Here is a 22,973-nt window from a genome sequence, read left to right as displayed (position 1 = left end):
AGATGCTGTCAAAGAACGAGTGTGTGAGGGCGGAGTGTTAGTGTGCGGGTGATGGATGTCTGTTTGCACAAGCTGTGGCTGCTCCTCGAAACTCAGTAGAAGTAGATGAGCTCTGGTGTGTGTGAGCGTTAGACCAGTGGTGCGCTCCTGAGTGTGTGTGTATGTCAGGAGGTAAACAGTGTCAGGTGTACTCAGAGGAAAGTGGGAAGACACGCTCACGTGAGCACGTGCATGGACGAAGAATCACACACACACAGACAAACACACATTAGAGTGGGTGTGTGTGCAGCCAGCACAGACAAGCTTCAGTACAGCCATCTCAGGTGCAACTGGGTGTGTGTACAACCGTATAAAAAGAAAGAAAGGGAGCTCACAGCAGCAACGATGGGGTGTCACTGAGCTTCTTCAAGGTTCCTCTTCACTTAAGTTTTACATCAGTTTCAGCGCACCACTTAAAGCCACTCCCTACCTCGCCTAACCCTGACTTGAGAGTCAGAGTCAGAAAAAAGGGACGTTAACACCAGCACTGGTGTCCTGCTGACTGGGAAGCCCACCAGAAGTGGGGTCAGCCTTGATTTCCTGTGCCCAGTGGATGCCTCCAAACTCCAACCATGGGAGAATGGACCATCCTGGAGCGCCTCCTGGAGGCTGCTGTGCAGCAGCACTCTACTATGATCGGAAGGTGAGTTCTCATCAGAGCGCAGCGTGCTATTGTGGTCTCCAGAATAATGCTTGCATGGAGGAAAGTTAAAATGAAATAGAACAATAAGAACAAACAGCTCTTTACGTGTTTCTACACTGATGCATATTACTGTTGTTCATGTGCAGAGTTTGAAAATGCTGAACATGAATCCTTCCAGTCAGTCATTCCTGGTCCAAAGTGGCTGATGGCAGGGAGAGGGGGGCTTTAGCTTCTTTAATCCCTTTGAGTGACATGATGGGAGGGTTAGGCAACCAGGAGAGACACTATTAGCCCAGACAGAGGCTTTGGATATCACAGCTGCCAAAGCGATGTGAGGACATCTCACCTTAAAAGTCCACATTGCTTCCATTCACTATTTCCTACCGTACCTCTCAGTGCTGTTGTCTTTACTCTCCCCCCTCTCTGCTCCTCTCGCACTCTAAACATCAAGTCTGCTTTGGGAGCCATCACGTTACACAAGTGTGCCCACAATCCCCCCCTCACTCCCACCCTCCACCCCTTCCCTCCGATCTCTCTTCTCTTTCTCTCTCTCTCTCTCTCTCCCTCTCTCTCTCTCTCTCTCTCTCTCTCTCTCTCTCTCTCCCTCTCTCTCTCTCTCTCCCCCTCTCTCTCTGTCTCTCCCGGCCTAGTATGAAGTCATTTCACAACCTAAAAAATTTAGTCACCGCTGCAAGGTCACGATTTTGCATTCTTCCACGTGCCGAGATGTCTTGTATTTTAGTTTGAATAACTCATTCTCGTAGGCTGCAGAATGGGAAATTATTCATGAGCGTTTTAGCCACAGAAGCATATCAGCTCTGTTGACAGTATCAGACATGATTTTACATCCAGTAAAAGACATATTCCTGAGTTTGAGGTTTTCTTGGGACGTCTTTGAAAACAGGTTCAGCATGGGTTCATTAGAGACTGTCTGAATTAGCAGTTTAAACCAATCCCCCAAGGCTATACTGACTCACGCCTTCTCATGCAGATCTTGAATTATTGAGTGAAGAAATGTCAGCCAGATTAAGAAATAAATGATGTGTAGAAGTATTCTTTATTTTGCCAGAAGATGAGTCTACTTCTGCTGACAAAGCACTGAATGTGAATTTTGTCATTCGGACTTAGTAAACTGATGTGATTTTGAGCTTTGTTCTCAGCAGTCTGACCAGTGGTTCCCATCCTACTTCTGTAAGGAACCTCAATTCTATCACTGAGTTAACTGGCGAACACTTACAAAGTGACATATTATGAGGATATTTCATATCCCAAATAGTGAAGGCAATAACTGCAGGTTATTGTTTGTGTAAGTTTGTGTAAAATGAGCAATTTGAATGAATATTGAGCACACTATCTGAATATTGCACCAGAGATGAATTTTCCTGATATTTTTAGGAACATTTACTTTATTATTTATTTGTAATGATCATACTTGGTTATTATCATTACTTCAGACCAATTCAGTTTCTTCAGAACGAGGTTGTTTAGCAGACAGTGAATATAGCTTGTGTTGATGTCTTCAACACAAGCTTCTCTTATCCTCATTTATATCTTAAGAAAGCAGCTAAACTATATTTGGTTATTTTCCTCACAGAAATTGATGAAATACCTGTTAAAACCAACAAGAACTTGCAACCCCCCTGTGAAGCTATCATGACCTCTGATGTTGGTCAGGACCCCCAGGTTGGGAACCATTGAGTTAGACTTTCCCTTGGCATTATGATAAATGATTGGTCTGCGTGTGTTGTCCCTCATTCATGAGACACAAGAAGCACAGTGTCACTCATCAACAGGACTAGTCATACTGGCTGCAGGGTCTCAGCATGAGCGATAAAGCAAAGAGTTAAAAAGGGAGGAAAAGCACAAAAAAAGGAAAAATATAAGGGCGCTAGAGGGGGAAAAAATGGGAAATACAAGAGAGTTTAGTAGCAGAGTGGAGAGGGGAAGACTAGAAATCGACTGGTAAGAGTGCAAGATTTGGGAGACACGAAGCAGATGACGGAGAAAGAGTAAAAAGGCAGAGTGAAGGCAAAGGGAGCGAGGAGCAGTTATTCACAGACAAGCGAGCAGACACATGGCCTCAGCCTGCAGGGCGTTGGTAGGAAGCCAAGAGGACTGTCTCGTCACGAGATGGTGCAGCATGTCATGACCTAAGCAGGGCACCCAGGACACCCGGTGGCAAAAAGCCGCAGATCATCTTCACACAGATTATATCCAGACAGTTGAAATGTTCACATGATGGCAATCCACGAGCAGCGGTCACAACTTTTTCAAAATATCATTTGCATGGACGCTACCCTTCAGCCCTGTTCTGTTTCACATGCATTTGTTTAGCCTCAATACATTTGGTTTCCATTTCCGGAGCCGCTTACAGCATCATTTTAGATGTTATTATAAACAGACTGTTTCAGTCAACCAAGAGTGATAGGTTTTGAAATGTTTTCAAATATCAGTCAGCCGTTATATACAGTCTCTCTCTCTCTGAGGAAAGGGTGGTTGCACATTTTTGGAAACTATATAAAAGCTTTTTATTTGTGCAGGAAGTTCAGACATCAGATTTAGATCAACAGCATCTCTTTAGCTAGTAGATACTATTCAATGATTTTCACAAAGACACTGACTAGAGTGAACATTGGCTTGGACTAAGGTTGACATGTTAAAAGATGTAGTGTCACATACAGTACCAGTCAAACGTTTGGACACACTTTCTCATTGATGTGAATGAGAAGAAATTCATAGTTCCCAAAAAAGAACAAGAATCCTACTGATTTTGGAGATCTTTACTTTTTCTAGTGCCATGGGTAACAACCAATGACCATCATAGCTCAAAGCACCTTACCTCAGTGCAGCCTCATGTAGCTTCTAGCATACCTGTAGGATCTTAATCAATGTCAATACACAGAAGACATATATGACACTGATGTGAGCTAGACAGTGATGGAAGAAGCTAATTGTGAAGTATGCAAGTACAACTCCTCTGGTTCTCAATTTTACAGCTGTAAACTGAATTGACTGACATATTGATTGACTGTCCAATTGACCACTTGATTGATTATAGGCTCTCTTTTCTTTATAGAAGTCTTACTAACTCTATGACAATCACTTTAGTGTTTTTCATGGTCCATGAGGTATTTCTTGTATTGGATAAACTACTTAATTAATTAACTATTTGTGATTACTGATATTAGGAAATGAGCCAGTCAACCATTATAACATTATTTTCTGTGTGACAGTCTGTACGTTCCCACAGTAAAGTGCCTTCCCTGCATCTGGCTTTTCTACAGCTCAAAACCATCTAATCTGGGCCATCGTTGCTGACATGAATTTTTATAAACACACGCTAATACTCCCTCAATCCTAAAATCTATTGGTCCCTCCACTGAATTTTCATTCGTCTCATTGGTCAGTGAAGGTGCTGGCCTGCGGCGGGAGGAAGCGTTGGATAGGTTGTGTTGTGTGCATCTGTACCTGAGGCGATGCCAACATGTGTTCCCATGAGTCCACCATGACAACAGCCTGCAGCCCTGAGTCGATTTGTCATACATGAATCACGTACACATTAGTAGGAATGTAACACTTGCTGTTTGTGTAAGATTACAGACGGCTCTAGAGATTCCCTTCCACAGTCAGGGTTCGTGTGTGTGTGTGTGCGTGTGCATGTGTGTGTGTGTACATGAGCACAATGACTCAGACTGTTTGTAAAATGTGAGCTTCGGTGTGCTTTGTGGGCATATCACATGTGCTTGGATGGGTTTCGGTCCTGTCTGTAAGGTGTGTGTGTGTGTGTGTGTGTCTGTGTGTGTGTGTGTGTCTTTGTGTAGTCACCTGCTACCTTTGATTTATATCTGCTATTACGGGCAGTGGGCCAGGTGTAAATCGACTTCCCTGGGACCATCTGACGGACTGTGGGAGCGCTGTGGGACACAGCCTCCGAGGATAAACCGTGATGAAGCACTCTCTACCTAACTACTGTCAACACATCACTCATGCTGTGTCTGTCTGTGGTCCTGCTCCCATAGACTCTAGTCCCATTTGTGAACTGCCATTAGACAGAGTAGGACTGCTCAACATGCAAGTCCATCCTCCCACCTCCCTGATATTGATCTCCAATAATGGAATAGGAAGTGGAGCTTGATAGAAGACGGGGCACTTAATGAAATAGTCTTTACGCCTGTCTATTTGCAATACAAATGGACTCATAGGCTGCAGAAACTGGCATATTAAGTGAGTGATTAAATCTGTAAGTACCTCATTGACTGTTTTGCCCATTAAAATAAACCATTGCATTAATTAGCCAAATACTTATTTTGCAATATAGAAACAGTGTTTAAACACCTTAAGCACCACATAATAGTTACAGTATCTCATCTGAATCAGTGTTGCTACCATACTGGCCCAAACATGAGACATTTCTAATAATAAGATGCAGACCCTTTTCCAAAACTTGCTTTTGGAAAATGAGTTTATGATGATACACAACACTTAACAGTGATTTCCTTAAAGCTCTTCTAAAAGTGACACATGCAACACTTCCACAAAAAGCAGAACACACACACTCCTATCAGGCTCTTTGAAGCTGCTGTCACAATGATTTCCCCCCCCCGGCTGTTAACAGTTTTTCAGACTGTCTTTTTAAGTGCCTTATCATGTCATTCTGTGGCATCTATGATTTTGGGCTGCTTGATAGATTATTTGTTCCCTTGTTTGTTTCTTCTTTTATTAGACGCTTCTGCAGGAATTATGTCCTCTGTGGTCAAAGAGCATGTTACACAAGCTGTCAAAAACTGGGCTTCCGAAACTCTTTTAGGGCTGACTTAACATTAAAAGACTTGCTATAAACAGACTCAAAGAAGCTTGCTAGCCTCACAGCAAAGAACCCTAAGTTATTCTCTCTCTCCTCAGAATACATGATGTTGTCCTCAAATATAGGTCCTATACCTTTTCAAACATAATCCTTGAAATCATTTTATATTGGATCAATATGGAAATAAAAAGGCCTCAGTATGTGTCAAACCAGTGGATTGCACAATGTGTTATGTGAGCATGTCTGAAGAACATACAGTTATACATGTTTATACATAGCCACACTCAGAGGAAGGGCAAAAAGTTGGTCATCATAGCCTTTTACTGGCTGCATCACACTGCCTCTCTGATCTCTCTCTAAGAACTCATGCTGTCTTGACATGATTTATCGTACAAATGGGGATAGCGGCTGTCACTTCTAAAGCATTGATGGTGTAGCATTTACACACAAAAAGTCTCACAAGTAGAGCAAATTCAAAGTTCGCCCACCGGTTCCAGGCGCTGTTAGATGATCCAAAGATGTACCTTGCATACTGAGGTCTTAAAGCTGCTCGGTAGCAATAGATATGGAGTCACTGTTGGAATCCCTGAAGAAGAAGAGATGGTTGAACATGTCTTTGTAACACAGCATGCGTCTGCACGTGTACAACTTACAGGAGGTGATCAAGAGCTGCACACTCAATCTCAACGGAACCCAGCTTGCTCAGCATGACTTCTCAGCACGGCTCTCCTAAGTCAAATGAGGAAGAAGACAGAAGCTGTCAACTCATCTGTCAAGGAGAGCATGTGTGTGCGCCTGCAAGTGTGTGTGCACGTGTAGGTGTGTGTGCCCTATGCACCGTTTCAGCGCAGCACAACACAACGATGAGTCAAAACCAATATTTATTAGTGAACGGTGTTTACTCGGAGTGCCTGTGTTTTGTTGACAGGTACGGCTCTGTCTGTCACATGACCTTTAGATCATTAGGCTTTTATTTAGCAAATCCCCACGGAGCCCTCACAACCCGCACAGAGGTGATGGATGATTTTGTTTGTACAGTATGAGGCTTATCTAGCAAATGTGTGCGATACTGCAGGGGGAGAAAATGAGAATGAGAAGAAAGCGAGAAAAATGCTGTGATATCGCCTGGCTTGCAGCAGATTCTCCTGAGAGATTGTTGAAAAGAAACACTTACAAAAGGCCAAGCGAGACCTCCGACATTATTCATCCCTTCCCTCACTGTCCCTGCTTTCACACTTCCTCCACTCATATGTAATGACCCCCGGGATGCTGTCGGCTGTAATGTCAGTGCTTTCTTCATGCTGTCATAAGAAGCTGGTTATTAAAATGACCTCACACACTCCATAGGGAGATCATGAATCTCTCATGGGAGACAGATGCGTAGCAAATAAATATCATTCAACTACTGATAAAATGTCAAATCAGTGAACACCTGGGTAAAAATAAGCATAATGTCAAAGATATGTTTATTATTGAAGATGCTCCTTGAATGCGTTTCATTACTGTTCATGTCAGTGCTGATAGTGGGACAGATCTACTCAACATGCTATAAACATCTTGGAAATGAGCCCTGGGAGCAGGAGAGAGCAGCTCTGTAGCTGCTCACAGCCTTTCATGACTGGAATACTACAACTAGCCTCCATAGGGACCGCTGGAGATGTGCAGAGTTGTAGCTCGGGGAGAAAGAGAGAGAAACTGCATGTAATTATGTAGCGTGTGTTCTCATTTCTTTTCCACTTACACCTCACATCTACTCCCCCCCACCACCACCACCCCCACCATCCCCCTCTGTGTCTCAGCTTCTTATTCTCCCTCTCTTCATCCTCGCAATCCACATATGCTAAGGTCAGGGTTGACGCGCTGTTTACTTTCCTCATGGATTAATCGATTAAGCTCCTGTTGCAAGTGTGTCTGTGTTCATCAGACAATATGTTGTAAGATAAGCCCTATATCCTCATCTTTAAACGTGCGCGTCATCGCCAATCTTAACATCATTTTTGAGGTTTAAGGTAACAGATGTGCAATAATGAAAAAAAACTTGAGGAATCTTGTGTGTGAGGGAGATATAGAAGGGAATGAAGGACAAATCAATAATGAATTGGAAGGAAGAGAGAATGGAAATCAATAGAGGGCAATGCAGGAGAAGAACAAAAAGAGATGTGTTTTAGTGCTTTAGTGTGAAAAGAATACAACAACTGTAATAAAGAGGGAAGAAGACAAATATATGAGACGAGATAATGGTAAGACTGGCATACAATGGCATGAATGTGAATAGAGAGGGGAGAGAGAGTGAAAGATATGAATGAACACAGGTAGAGAGATATGAGCCGGCGAAAGGGTCACAGGTCAGACTTATTTCACCTTGCAGGGTCTCAGGGAAGAGCTGACTCTCTGAGTCAGTAAGGCTTATAGGTTTAGTGTTAGCACCTCGGTGGAGGGCAGAGCAGGTCAGTGTTAGAGTGATGTGGGGTTTGTTTAACCCAGGCATTATCTTACATACACACTGACACACACACACACACACACACACACATACACAGAGGAGAGCAACTGTGCAACCCTAGCCACCAGTCGTATATTCATTAATAAAGAATATTTTGTTTTTAAAGCTTTAAGTATGGCCTACTGTACCATAGGAAAATGAACTGAGACCTTAAAAATGTAATTATATATTTTATATATTTTACTCCAATTGGACAAATTTTCCTCAGATTCCTTAGATTGATAAATGAGTGTGAAACATTTGTTTCAGTTTATTTGAATATGATGCAATGAAAATCAACTTGCATCACACTTGAATTGTGATAATACACAAGTGATAATACAGTTTGAAAGCATGATACTGTTTGAGAATTCATCCCTTTTGGTGCCTTTAAGGATAGACATCACCTGCTGAGATCTATAGTATGTTGTCAGAAAAATCAATACTCCAACACAGCATCCTAATGAGCAGTCCCTTCCCTCATCTGCATTACCGCATGATGATAACAGTGATGTCAGGCATGTTTCACATCTCTGCTAGTTGATTTTTCTGCCATGTTAGATAGGCGACTGAATATGAAGACTGTCTCTAGTGGAATCAAAGTGGGGTGTTACAATATTCTACCATGGATATGTTAAACATGTAATGAAAAACATTATATGCCACCTTTATTATCAGTCCTTTTAAACATGGTCTAATAAGGCAGATAAAAGGTTTAATATTCAGTAGTATTATATTCATTAAAATGTTATTTCAAGGAAAATGTGTAGTGTAGTATATCATAAATGAGTAAGGTGAACTTATTTAGTATTGCACTTCCAATTCAATTTGGGAGTTTTAGTTCCTAGTTTGGGTAAAGCTCCAAAATCACTCGATCCTACATCTCCCATAATGCAACTGAATGACCCTTATGCCACTTCTTTTAAACCCCACTCCTCCAGTTTTCAATGCTGGCTCTCATAAAATCTCTAAGGCGAGACTAGATAACCCAGATCATCAGGGTCATTTCTACAAACTGGAAATCTTCCTTCAGCGCTACAGGAGTTATTATAAGAACTTCACATGCTTAGGACTCTTCATAAGGAGTAAAATGAACTTCATGTGTAAATAAATAGGTGGAGTGCCTTTTAAAGGTAACTCAAATCATCATCAGATACCAGTGGGGCAAACACAGTACATATATGGTTTGTTTTATTGAGACTAATGCTTCACTGGCTGTGCTCACTAATACAGAATATCTGTCTCTCTTGCGCAGAGAAATAAACTAAATTATATAAAATATGAGGGATACAATTAATACAAATTGCCAACTTTGATCTTTATTTGGTACAGAGAAATGCAGCAGCTTTTGAAGTGTTATCCGTAGAGTCTATCTGTGTGAGCTCATAGCTGTGAGCTTGTCTTATTTATACAATCTGCTTTTTTTATTACACATGACTAGCAGCATTTCTAGGCCTGGATCATAAAGCTGACGTTCTTGTTTTCTTTGATTGATCATTATGTTAGGATAAAAATGCTCCTCTACATATCTCTGCATCTCTCACTCTCTCTCTTGTTCTCTCTCACTCTGCCTCCACACTTTATTTCACTCCATCTCGCTCTTTGAAGATGAAAAGGACGCAGTCTTCTGTCATTGATTTATTCTCCTAATCCCCACCCACCTGAGCTCCCATCATTGGCTGCATTTTCACACTTTATTGAGGTCTCTAATGTATAAGGAGAGGGTGTAAGAGTCACTTAGACCTCTGTTTGTTTTCTCGAGCATGTTTGAGTGTGTGTTTGATACAAGTGTTCCTCAGAGGCAGTATCAGCTTCTGCACAAGCATGAATAAAAAACGACACAAATGCACACCAGTCAAACACCTTACACCTTGCTAAGATTTGCACCATCTACACCAGAGCCAACATACAGTAAGGAGACATCTGATTCACTGCCCTCCTCACACGTGTGCACACGCTCTCATAACCAGATGGTCATCCAAATATACAAACATGCACGTAAGCGAACTTGCAGCGTGGTTACTATATTTACTCATTACTCAGGGGCATAAACACACACACACACACACACACACATGCACACGCGCGAGCAGGTTGCCAAATCTGTCACAGTCCGTGTCTTTGCAGCTGATCATATGAGCAACCACATGAAGTGTGACAATGCGTTCATTCCTCACCACACACACACACATGATCCCATTCACAGATTCTTCAATTAAGTGGTGAAGTCGAGCCGCAGGGAGTTTATTTGACTCTCGGCAATATGCTACATTCACACTGTCTGCCAGCCAATTATGAAAAGGCTTCTTGGTAGACAGTGCTGTAATGCGAAGAAGATAAATTTAGCCTTCGCAACCTGTCGAACAGCAGGACTCGTAGTGTTGGATGCCATTTAGAAGAGGAAGCTGTATCTCCCAACAGGCATCTGTGTGACATTATGAAACAGGGATGCAGCATCTATGTCCTATCAGATGGTGGATAGAAGAGATAGAGCTTCTGAAGCTTTTGATCAAATCTCACAATTTTCCAGAGCAAGCATTTTTAGTTTGTTTAAAGATGTACATGTTCACTTCAACATTTACACTACAACTATGTGACAACTGGGAAAGTTAGTGTGGGGAGAGAGGATGTGTGATACGATCAAAAGCTGCAGAACAGCTTCTCAGTGGACTTTGTGGTGGGATTGGTGTGACAGCTGTTATTTCCATGGTCAAGAATGAACCTTGGATCTCAAATGAACTCAGTTGTATAACTTACAAAGTGTAAAATAACTGACAATGAGTTATAAAAGTCTGCAGAAATATTCAAATTATAGTAAATTTAAATGTCTTATGTCTCTTATTTAAATTGTCCAATATGATGATTCAATTCATTTATGTATATTCAAATGTTGCTTATAACATATAATATTACACCTTTACCATATTCACATACAATAATTGTTTAAGAAAAACAAATACAGCAAGATTTTAGTGTGTAAATCCAAGCTTTCTAAATCACATTTCTGATGTATTTTCTGTTGTAGCCTCTGCTGTAGGTAAGAAACACTGTATAAAATATTTTTGTCAATTGTGTGTGTTTGGGATGTTCCCTTCGCGGGCCATGTGCTGTCTGCTTGTGTGTCATGGAGGCTCCCGGCATGTGCCAGAGCGTCTGATTTGGGTTGGGGCTTGGCACCAGAGATCCGCGGTGGGTGGGGAGTTGGCATGGATGCCACGGCCCTAACTCGGGATTGTCCAAAACCCGCAGATTTAATCCGGATTACGCCCATCATTTTTCTCTCTCTCTCTCTCTTTCTGTCTCTATTTCCCTCCATTGAGCCCCTTCTCCTCCTTTCCCGCCCACGCGCTTCCTCTTTCTCCTGCTAGTGCTTCACCCCTCCATCAACACCTTACAACCGTACCCAAAAAAATACAAAGCTCCCACTGGCTGTTCTGTTGCCATGGTGACCGCTTGTGCCACTTCTTTTCATTCCTGCCATTGATCCGTTTCTGAATGATCACTCAGAGTCGATTTTAGAAAGTCTATTTTTAATGCCTGCCTTCCTATTTAACTCTTACTTGACTGCCTAATATGTTGCCAAGGTAACTGCCACAGTTATTATCAATCCCTTGCATACAGTGCACTTATCTGCCAATGCAGTGGTAGGGAAAGCGGAACACACATAACCTCTGTTAGGATCAAGCTGTTATTTGTTAGCATTTAAAAACACAATGTGAAATGATTTTTCTAATGAGTGTACATCATTTTAATTTACTCATTAGTATAAATAAAATGTTTGCATGCGTGTTCTTGTGTGTGTGCTTGCATGTGTGTGAGCTACAATTGTGTTAGACGTGAGTTATTGTGTGCCTCAGTGAGGCTGATCTTCTTCAATTTATCTCCAGAGCCAGCCAGTCAGTTCACATTCATCACCACACCACTTAAATACCTGTGTGTGTGTGTGTGTGTGTGAGAGAGAGCGAGAGAGAGAGAGAGAGAGAGAGAGAGAGGGGGTTTGTGTGTATGGATAAGTGAACAGTATTAGAATATACTATTATTAGATTTCCATTTTAGCAGCTTACAGATGCAGGATTACACACAGAGGCTATACTATAATAAATAGAACACTGTTACCAACAACCAAGAAATACATACAGTGTAGTAGTACTAAATATCCCTGTGTCTTAATGTTACGCTCCTGGGATTATTTATATGTCAGTGATTTGCCTGAACTGAACCAAACTGAACCTCCCAAACCACCTAACTAGAGATCAAAAGGTGCCAGACTAGACCTTACAGGTAAAACCATTATTACTGTTTGGTATGATAGAAATGTATCTTGATCTTCTCCTGAGAGGATGGAACTAACACTCGGCAATATCGGACACAATCGGCTTTGTGATGCCCCACAACAGCTGGAAGAGTGTGTGTGACTCTGATTAAAATGTGTGTGTGCGTGCACATGTAGATGGAGAGGTGTTCTTAGCCTGCATGAAATGAGAGTATGTGTTGTCTGTTCATGTGCGTTGCAAGCTCATATATTTGTCACACATGAGCGTGATTGTGAGTGTATGTGTGTGTGTGTGTGTGTGTGTGTGTGTGTGTGTGCGTGTGTGTGTGTGTGTGCAATGCAGGATAAAGGTCTGTCAGCAGGGGAGAGTGCAGCCCCCTCACTCCTTCTGTCACTGGCTTGAAGCACCGGAACATCCCTTCTGGGTGTGCGTGTGTGTGTGTGTGTGTATGTGTGAATATATGTGTGACAGAGAGACTAAATGCCCTTGCCGGCCTGCATCCCCAGAATGCCCTGCAGTTCGATGAAGGCTGAGCACCTGTCGAGATGGGTCGAGATCGGTTGTGAGGGATGCCAAACATTACATAACAGTAAATCTGATGCTGTAGAGTATAATTAGCCTGTACAGTATACTTACATATTACACACACATATTACAGTATTGTATTAAGTATTAAGTTTTATCGCCTTGATATAGTTAAAGTATGAAAGTAAAACTAGTGGTTTGTTCCCTATAATTAGTAATATGCATCAGTGTGTGTGTGTGTAGGTGTGTGTGTGTGTGTGCGCGTGTGTGCCTGTGTGTGTGTAAACAGCATGTCTGTATGTATGTCCTTTCAGAGAGTCAGAGAAAAGTGCTTTAAAAAGAGAAAACATAATTTTTAATCAAGAATGGAAAATCTGACCCTCTGTCTAGATGGAAAGTGTAGCAGCACATTCAGCAGATCAGGAGCAGTGAGTGAGGACACAGGAGGCATTCAGGTACACGGTTGAGCATAGGTCACCTGCATTTTGATAGCACTCAGAACCCAATATACAATAACTGTAGTTATACACATAAAATGAAGGAAATGCTTCCATGGAGAGTTCCAAACCAGTTTGTCTCATATGCTACGAGATCATAGTCATTGTTAAGTGCTGCTACAGACAAAGCACAGAAAAAAAAGCACAGCCACTCAAATCCAAAATGAAAGCACAGAGCTGATCGATCCACTTTATTTTAGGATGCACATCATTTTTTTTAAAGGACCAGTGTGTAGGATTTAATGGCATCTAGCTGTGAATGTAACTGAAAACCCCTCCTCTTCCAAACATGTACGAGAACCTACCGTGGCCGCAACACACCTCGCCAGTGTTTAGTTTGTCCACTCTGGGCTACTGTAGAAACATGGCGGTGCAACATTTTGGGCTCTATGGAAGATGACCCACTCCCTATGTATATATGAAAGGCTCAATCTAGGACTACACAATTATTTAAACATACTTATGATTATTATATTCTATTTCTGCCAAGTCTGTTCTGCCAGATGCCACTAAATTCTACACACTGCACCTTTAATATGTGGCCCTCAGTACAGGTTAAATTAAATGAGAAAAGAACATTAACTATTAGAGTATTTATTATTTATAACATCTGTGTATAATAGAATGTTTATTCCAATCAATTTCAAATCAAACGCATTAGATTGTTTAATTATTGCTACAAGCCAGCTAACTGGTGGTTAGCATAGCATAGGTTACTTCAAGTAATATTGCTCACTAGAAAACCATTATTTTTTGTGTGGTGGTAGATAAAATCATTTCCTGAGACCTGAGAAAAGTGTCATGTAATTGTCAATTTGTGAGAGCTAATCAACTAGCATTAGCTTCAGATCTATACATAGCACATCTAGCTCACGTCTTCATACCAATCCCACCACGCTATGTGCACACGGTTAGGTCCACTGACTTCAGCTTGCCTCCTGAAATTGAATTCAGTGTGAAACTGCAGTGAGAGGCAAACCCGGTTCCAGACCTTTGACTTCCTACATCCCCAATTTGTTAAAAAAACTGCAGTGCGGAGAAACTGCAGTCTGTGTTATTACCAGGATACATGAGAAGCACACAGATGTGAGGCTGTAAACAAACGATGTGAGACGGCAGGCTGATTGGTGAATATTTCAGAGACGTGGACTGAGGTTGGGGGGTAAATTACAGAGAGATACAGGTAAGAGATGTAATAAGCAGTAGAGGCAGAGCGGCGGCAGGGATAGCAGTGCAAAAGAGGGGGAGGGGAGCGTTTCGTATATAAGGCAGAGCTAAGCAGTGAGGGAACAGGTATTGATGGAGGCTAAAGGTGAGGGTCTGAAAGGATTAATATGTCATTGTACTTGTTTACATCACAGTCAAGAGCAGCCAACACACTCTTCAGCCTGTAGAGACACACCTCAGACTTGATCTTTTTGTTGCTCAAGATATTTATTTAGAGATATTTCATTTTCAGACCATATCAAAAAGAAGATATTTTCAACAACCAGTCTTTTTGGTGTTTTTTGAAAAATAATTAAAAGAGTGCCAGTACGTTTCCTGTCTGAATTGTCTTCTTAGTAACTACCACACAGCAACATAATTTAGTTTAATTTGCTGTTTCAGTGAACTCTTCTTCAGGCTTTTGCATAAAGTAAACTAACAGGCTCTTTGATGGCACCCAAGCCACGCTCTAACTGTTGCAACAAATTTGCTCCACTCTTCATTAGAAATACGCTGTTCTTTAGTTGACTTAGCTGCTAGTCGGCACACTTCTCTCTCTCTCTCTCTCTCTCTCTCTCCCTTCTGCCCCTCGCCTGTTGCCGTGGTAACTAGCAGAGGGAAGTTGAGTGGAGGGGAGATTGAAGGGAGAGAGGGAGGGAGGGGAGATGAAAGAAAAGGAAAAAGGGGGGGGGGGGGGGTGCGTTGGGTTTCTGGGTAAAGGAACCACGGATGCTCTCCTTTATTTTACTTTTTTTTTTTTTTTTTTTTTTTTTTTTAACTCTTTCCTGTTACATCTTCCAATTTCTCCAAAACATCCCGCTCCTTATCGATCCCTGGCCAATTATTTCCCATCCTCTGCCATCTCCTCATTATTCTCCCACATTTTCTTGGTTAAATCGCCTCCAACCGTCTCCTAAATTTCCATCTACATCTCCACAGAGAACAACATACTGTGACCGTTTCTGGTGAACAATATACTCCAAAATGCCTTAAAACGACAACGCACATGGGTATTTTTTTGTATTCCACTCAAAAACATGCTGTTTTCATGCTTTTCCTCACTAACCCCCAAAACCCCCCAGCTCTACCCACACTGAGCCACAAACAATTCCCATCTCTCTTCTACTTCTATTTTTACTGCTCTAATACTTTCCAATCTCCATGTAAGCAGCATTTAAGGATTCATTAAAAGAAGCTGACATTAAACATAAAGAAGGATCTTCAATAATAATATGAAGGGAACTGTGCTGCTAATGGCATTTGAATTTCTCTGAAAGTTGCATATGTAGTGTTCTGGGGCAGCAGCAACATTTTATACTGTATGTGTGTGTGTGTGTTTTTGTTTGTGTGTGTGTGTGTTTGTGTTTGTGCATGTGCATGAACATGCGTGCATATGGAGGGGGCAGATGGAACTGGATTTCTCCTGTCAGAGGCAGAGTCTATGAATATGTTTTCACGTTACTGCACATGTTTAATTTTTGACAATTAACTGCCCATCCGTAATGAGAGCTTTGAATATGACAAACGCCCCCTTAGCGCAAGATATCCGTTGTCAGATAATGAGGAAGAGAAAGAGAGAAAGAGGACGGGCTGGGGACATACTATTGCTGGAGGAGAAGAGGCGTTTTTTGAGTTGTGTTGGCATAATGTTTTTGCATAATCGTCACCGCCTGTGTGGTAACAAGGCAGCATATTAGTCAAAGGGAACAACAAACACTGTCTGCTGGGAACAGAGGGTGTGAGTGTGTTGAAATGTGCTAATACACTATATCTGCCATATATGTCTGAAGCATATGTGCACAACATAAGGCTGAGACTAATGATTTTCTTGATTATTTTTTTAACAATACTTGATAAAATATGAGGAAACAGAGAAATGCCTGTTACAAGTGCCAAGACTCAAATCTTATAATTATATTTACAATGATATGACACACTTAGTAAATGTTTTTGCTTGATAAATGACCAATCAAGTATCAAAAATGCTGTGATTTCAATTTCTGCAACACAAATATAGTGTAACTGCACGATTTAGGGAAGGCAGCTGGTGAGTGTAGAGCGTATGCACATTTTCCACACCAAAGTGTATTAAGTGGACTTTGGGATGGTGACTTCCATTTCAGTGGGAAACCACCGTGGCAATTGAATCGCCTGCTCTGGCTGTCTGCAGAGAAAAGAGGGAATACAAATGAAAGAAGAAAGATGCACTGGAGAGGAGAGAAAAACAGGTGGGGGTTGCTGTGTGGGGTATGATAATCTAAAGCTATTCGATGGCATTAACAAAAAAAACAAACACAAAAAAAACCTAATGCAAGAATCCTCCCTTGGCCCAGCCACAGATTACAGCAGTGGGTTTGCGTGTGGAAGCTATTATATAATTCATTCTCTATGATGAGATTTTCCTCCATTGCTGGTTTTCCTCACTACCCCCCTCTATCTCTTGCACTCTGTCCCAGCACTGGCAGGTTCCTCTTTTAATTTAAGGAGAAGATGTCCGAGCCACACTGGGGGTTTTTAGTGACTTTATAATCTTTTTATCCCTATCTGGAACTAATTCATCTTCAACAGCAATTTGATGTCTTTTTTAGTAGCTATGCAGTCACTTTTAAACAGTGTAATCTCACTGTCTGGACAGTGTTTTGCAGTATGGATATATGAATGAGCGTGCATGTGTGTGTCCATACAGTCTATATGCGTGTGTGTGTCTCTATGTGCACGAGTGCACACGTGCGCACATTTAGTGCAGCACTCTCTCACTCTGGTATTGTGAATTCTCTGCTCACTAAGCTCCTTAATGGAGTCACTACAAGGGCAAAAGCATTTTCATTTTTTTTGCATTTATTTTTTTCCCTCTCTCCCTTCCTCCACTTCCATGTGGCAGCTGATCACAGGTGGGCGGATTGGTAATAAGTCTTTTATTTTTCATTTTGGAGGTTATCATCAGTGACCTGCCGTTTTGATGAGAGATACATGTGAAACGCGCACCGTCAGACTCTGGAAAGGATTAACTCTGCCCTTCGACTCCACATCTGTGCCACACAAGACTGGCAAAGCCACTGTGCGATTGGTAGATTACCCTTTACACAGCCAAATGCCATCTAATGATTATCTGGCAACATCTAAGGTGCAGTGGCAAGCCCCCCCACCCCTCACTCCCCCAGAGCCACTGACCGGTCACAATGATGCCCAGTTAGACTTTTAACAGATTTCCCAAGTCAGTTTTATTTAATAAATCTGTACTGACTGTACAAAATGTGACCATCCTCTCTCCCTATAAAACACAGTGGATTGGCCTGAGGTGAATTTGATACAGTCGCTTGTTAGTTTTATCTACTAGATACAGATTTATCCAAAGGGAGAGTTGTGGGTGAAATAGAGGTTATGGTGGGACATTAAATGGAAAACTGCCTCAATGAGGCACAAGCGTACGAGAAAAGTCCCGGTTTGAGACTAAACCTGATGTGCAAACTTTTGAGATAGCTTTATCATTTTTATCACATAAACTCTGTATTGTACATTAATTCACGGCTTTTAATGAGAGCGAGGATTGTGCAGCTTCCAAAAATCTCAGAGTCAATCTTCCCTTTAAAGTGATGTTGTAATCAACAGACAGTCCTTTCATTGCTTCTTGTTATTGCTTTGTAGCGATATATGCAATAAAGCCAGAATAATCTAATTTTATTTATGTTTTTCTGGCAATGGGACTGTTTTTATTTAGACCTCTCAACCATGACACCATAACTGGTTGACTTATGGTTTACTGTTACAGTCTGAGAGGCATTTACAGTGTATTGTGAAGCTTTATCTCTTTAAATTTAAATGTTCTGTGTTATGCACGTTGACCTTTTCTCAGGAACGAATTGCTCGTTCTGCAGCATGCCGTACTGCCCATCAGCACTGTCTGCAAAGCCATTTTTATATGTCACAATCTATTGACTTGTATGCACACAAAACCCATAAATCCATGATAAATGTAATGAGGTCAGGTTTTGATGGGCTACTGTAATGGCATGTACTCTGACTTCACATGCAGTAATGACAGCGATTTATCATACAGTTATTTATGGGATTATCATTAATATAAATGACGGTGATTAGTGAGAGTTGATCTTATGCACAACTCAGCTTGAACTCCCTCATATCTGCGGTATTCAACTTCAAGGCAGCAATCAATCAACAGATTAACAGTGATGTCCACACCTGTCTACAGTGAGCAGCCTTGCTCCAAACTTATTTTAGTCATAGATTACAATATGAGACAACCAGCAGGCTCATGTAGACCACAAGAAGTAAAAAGCCTGCTATCTAAAGTGCTTGCTTGCTTGCTTTCAGATCTGAAAAATAAATGAGGAACTAAAAAACAAAGAGAAGGATGTTTGCAAGAGATGAGAGGAGAGCAGAACAGAGGGGAAGGATAGAAACCTGTCATCTATCTGCTCTGTATGTCTAGCATCGTGGGAAGCACACAGACTCACTAAGTGTACAGATATGTCAAGTCAGAACTTGTAAGCAGCATATATAGTTTGGAAGACAAACATACAGAGTGAACTGAAGCGAACCTATTTTCAGATATATAATAATCTCTTTGTCCTGCCACACCCCACTCAGAAATAGCACCTAATCTGCAAACAGGGTTCAACTCAGTCCCACCTGTTGCTAAGGCAGTGAAAGGACAGAGAGCACATGTGTTGTTTATAACAAGTCAACAACTGAGACTGAGTACTCTGTATGATTGTGTATGCAGGAAACAGATCTAAACTGAGGTTGCCATGCTAACTGAACTTAATAGTGCTGAAGAAACTAAAATTAGATGACATCTAATGATGACGTGTCATTTGTCCTCTTTTTTTATACCTGTAACACTCACATAACACAGACACACACACAAACGCAAACTTAATCTTGAATCACATAATGGGTTGTGAGTTTTGAGGACCCACAACAGCTCCACTCATATGAACAGTTTTTTCATCTCAGAGTATTTACTCTGGCTGATATAAAGGATTTGGAACTGTCTTCTTCTCTGGTTCCTGTCAGGATGAACAGTGACTAAACGTTGACACAGTGTCCCTCTCCGTCATTAGTACAGTTTTTTCCTCCTTTCCCAGCCTCTGTGACTCATTTTTTAAAATTCGATTCACCATGCCAGAATGTCAGATTAACGATATTGCCAAAGCAACAAGGATCATACAAGACTATTTTGTGATGGGAAAAATACAAGTCATGAACTAAAACAAATAAATAAAAAGAACAAGACAATTGCAGAAAACAGTAAAAAACGTGTTTTGTGTATGTGTGTGTGTGTGTGTGTGTGTGTGTGTGTTTGTTTGTGCCTGTGTGTGTGTGTTTGTTTATGTTTTTGCATGTATGAGTGGTTTTGTGTGTGTATGTATATGCATGCTTCTGTGTGTGTGTATGTGTGTGTGTGTGTGTATGTGTGTGTGTGTGTGTGTGTGTGTGTGTGTGTGTGTGTGTGTGTGTGTGTGTGTGTGTGTGTGTGTATTACAGGTCTACTGTATGTAGAAGTAATTAATGTTTGTTTAGGATCATTAAAGAAACAATTAAAAACTAAATATGAATATAAAATCACAAGTATCACATGTAATAACCGATAACGTGGAGAAGTAAGTTAAAAGGCAGAGTGTGAGTTGTGAGGAGAATAACTACAGCTGTCATGTGTTCTCTGTTATAATACTGCAACCTGACATATCTTGCTGCTTCTATGGTGCTGACAATATCTTCTCCAAGAAGATGTTGCATTTTAGTCAGAATATCAAAATCTTGGAATGTACTTTACATTTTTGTAAGGACCTTTATTCTCATGTCTTCATATGTAACACTGTAGCAGGAAATGTTGCTCCACCTCTCTATATGGACAGCTGACAGGCCTGTCTTCTCCAAGCAGACAGGTCACTGAGTCTGTACATTGTTAATGTCTTTCTCAGTTTCTGATCAGTCATGGTTGTCAGATAGTCTGCCACCATGTACTGTCTGTTTAGAGCCAAATAGCAGTGAAGTTTGCTTTTAGTTCTTGTGGTATTTCTCCAAAAGTTAATGTTATTTTCTTTAGCTAATAATATTTTGATTGGGCCAGATTGTGTGAGGGCTGTCTTGAGGCCTTGTTAGAGGAGGTGAGCTTCAGGACCAGCTGGAGGGGACTCAAAAACTTCAAAGTCCTTCCTAAAGCCATCTGCTGTAATTTTACAATTTCCTCCTTCCTCACTTGACCTTGAGTCTGACTTTTTTAATGAATATTCTGCATCCTCCATCATATATCTCCTGTATTTCCTCCCTAATTATCTTGCCCTTATATGTCCAGTAATGAAGCACACAGTTTGTAACAGTACAGTTTGTCCTATCTGGAGTAGTGTTTGATACATTCTCATTAAAAATAACTTATGGATGGATGGAAGAATGAACAACAAGAACCTGCTAATGAACTGGAAACCTGCTAATGCTAGTCAATCACAATATTTCTTCAAGCTGCTTTCTATTTTCTCTGTATTCAGCTGAGTTACTGAGGAGGGAAAAAGCTTGTTAGCTCAGTCACTAATGGACCGACATGTTTACACTGTTTATTGGAAAGGTGTTTTTTGTACCATTGACTTCTGTCTTGTAACTGTCTGGAAATGATTCCTCTTTAGTGCAGTAGTTTATATTCTAACAAAGGAGGGCTGAATAAAAGAGCTTCAACCGCTTGTTCTATTTTGGACTCTACTGCTCTCCGTTTCCTGGAAGCTCACTACTGAAAACACAGTTATTGATGGTATTCTGCAGCACAAATTTGCATTTCAAAGTTCACAAATATTTAACTCAAGACAGAATATTTATGCATGTATTTAGATTATCCCCACGAAAGAATCCACAGATTCCTTTGAAATGAATTGATGTTATAGGTCACTCTAAATACTGATGTGACCACTGACATTTTTGACACTGTGCAGTAGAGCTGAAATGATCATTGATCATTGTATTAGTCGATTGAGAGAAAATTGATCACCAAATGTTTTGGTCATTGATTCATTGTTCAAGTATTCCATGGAGGAAAAAATGATGCTGTGTCTATATAATAGCAAAATCACCTTTCTCATCAGGAAGTGATAGTTAGTGTGATGGTTACTTTTCACTATTTTCTGACATTTTACGGGACAACCAATTAATCACAAAATTATGAACTGAGAACTGATGCCCTGTTAGACATCTTTCCTCTTTTCCAAAGCTGATCTTGCAAAAGTCTAGATTAATGATCTTCAAGGTGTATACTTACATTCATCCTTCACAGGCTTCCTTATCTCTATTATTCTTATTTCCTGCTTTCTCACACTGTTCTCTAACACTCAGCACATCTTTAGAACATTTGCTGGGAAGGATATCTCAGGACATCTCATCCTTCCTAATACAGTAAATCACAAATGTCTCTGAGTGTATGAACCCCATTTATCTCTCTCTCTCTCTCTCTCTCCTTTAGGATTCTGCTGACAGTGGTTGTGATCTTTCGCATCCTGATCGTCGCTATCGTCGGTGAGACCGTGTATGAGGATGAGCAGACCATGTTCATCTGCAACACCCTGCAGCCTGGCTGCAACCAGGCCTGCTACGACAAGGCCTTCCCCATTTCCCACATCCGCTACTGGGTCTTCCAGATCATATTGGTTTGCACGCCCAGTCTCTGCTTCATCACCTACTCTGTCCACCAGTCGGCCAAGCAGAAAGACCGGCGCTATTCTTTCCTCTATCCAATCATGGAGAGGGACTACGGGGGAAGGGAAGGAACACGGAAGCTCCGCAACATAAATGGAATTCTAGTTCAGCATGGCGGAGATGGCGGAGGAGGGAAAGAAGAACCTGACTGCCTGGAAGTGAAGGAGATCCCCAACGCTCCGCGGGGCCTCACCCACGGAAAGAGCTCCAAGGTTCGTCGGCAAGAAGGGATCTCCCGCTTTTACATCATTCAGGTGGTGTTCAGAAACGCACTGGAGATTGGCTTTTTGGCGGGTCAATACTTCCTTTATGGCTTTAGCGTGCCGGGGATTTTCGAATGCGACCGCTACCCGTGTCTGAAGGAAGTGGAGTGCTACGTGTCCCGTCCCACGGAAAAAACGGTGTTCCTGGTGTTCATGTTTGCGGTGAGCGGCATCTGCGTGGTCCTCAACCTGGCCGAGCTCAACCATCTGGGCTGGCGCAAGATCAAGGCTGCCATCAGGGGCGTCCAGGCTCGCAGGAAGTCCATTTGTGAGATCAGGAAGAAGGACATGGCGCATCTGTCCCAACCTCCCAACCTGGGTCGCACACAGTCCAGCGAATCAGCCTACGTCTGATGATGAAGAGAAGGAGCTGCGCCGGTGAAGAGGAGGAGTGGAATGAATGTGCAAGAGCGAGAATGAATTAATTATGATTTTTAATTTAACGAAGACGGCATGGAGATCAAACAAAATGACGTCTCCTCTGTGATGATGGAATGAAACAGAATGTAAAAAAGACCAAACCTCCCGCTCTGTCACTT

At 41.5% G+C, this 22,973-nt stretch overlaps 1 protein-coding gene across 1 annotated transcript; it reads left to right on the top strand.

Annotated features, from left to right (window-relative positions):
* Positions 1 to 611: 611 nt before the first annotated feature.
* On the top strand, positions 612 to 22,788 carry LOC128360627 (gap junction delta-2 protein). Its single transcript, XM_053321096.1, has 2 exons — positions 612 to 682; positions 21,939 to 22,788. Exons 1-2 carry the CDS (start codon positions 612 to 614, stop codon positions 22,786 to 22,788), a joined length of 921 nt encoding a protein of 306 aa, XP_053177071.1.
* Positions 22,789 to 22,973: the final 185 nt, after the last annotated feature.

This window comes from Scomber japonicus, chromosome 6, assembly GCF_027409825.1.
Source record: "Scomber japonicus isolate fScoJap1 chromosome 6, fScoJap1.pri, whole genome shotgun sequence".
Classification (NCBI taxonomy): Eukaryota; Metazoa; Chordata; class Actinopteri; order Scombriformes; family Scombridae; genus Scomber; species Scomber japonicus.
This window is presented reverse-complemented; position numbering and strand designations above follow the sequence as displayed.

Excerpts from the sequence above, each read along its gene's own strand:
- LOC128360627 (XM_053321096.1), top strand. The coding sequence starts at position 612 with ATGGGAGAATGGACCATCCTGGAGCGCCTCCTGGAGGCTGCTGTGCAG. Across the intron at positions 683-21,938 it reads CACTCTACTATGATCGGAAG|GATTCTGCTGACAGTGGTTG; the intron begins GTGAGTTCTCAT and ends TCTCTCCTTTAG.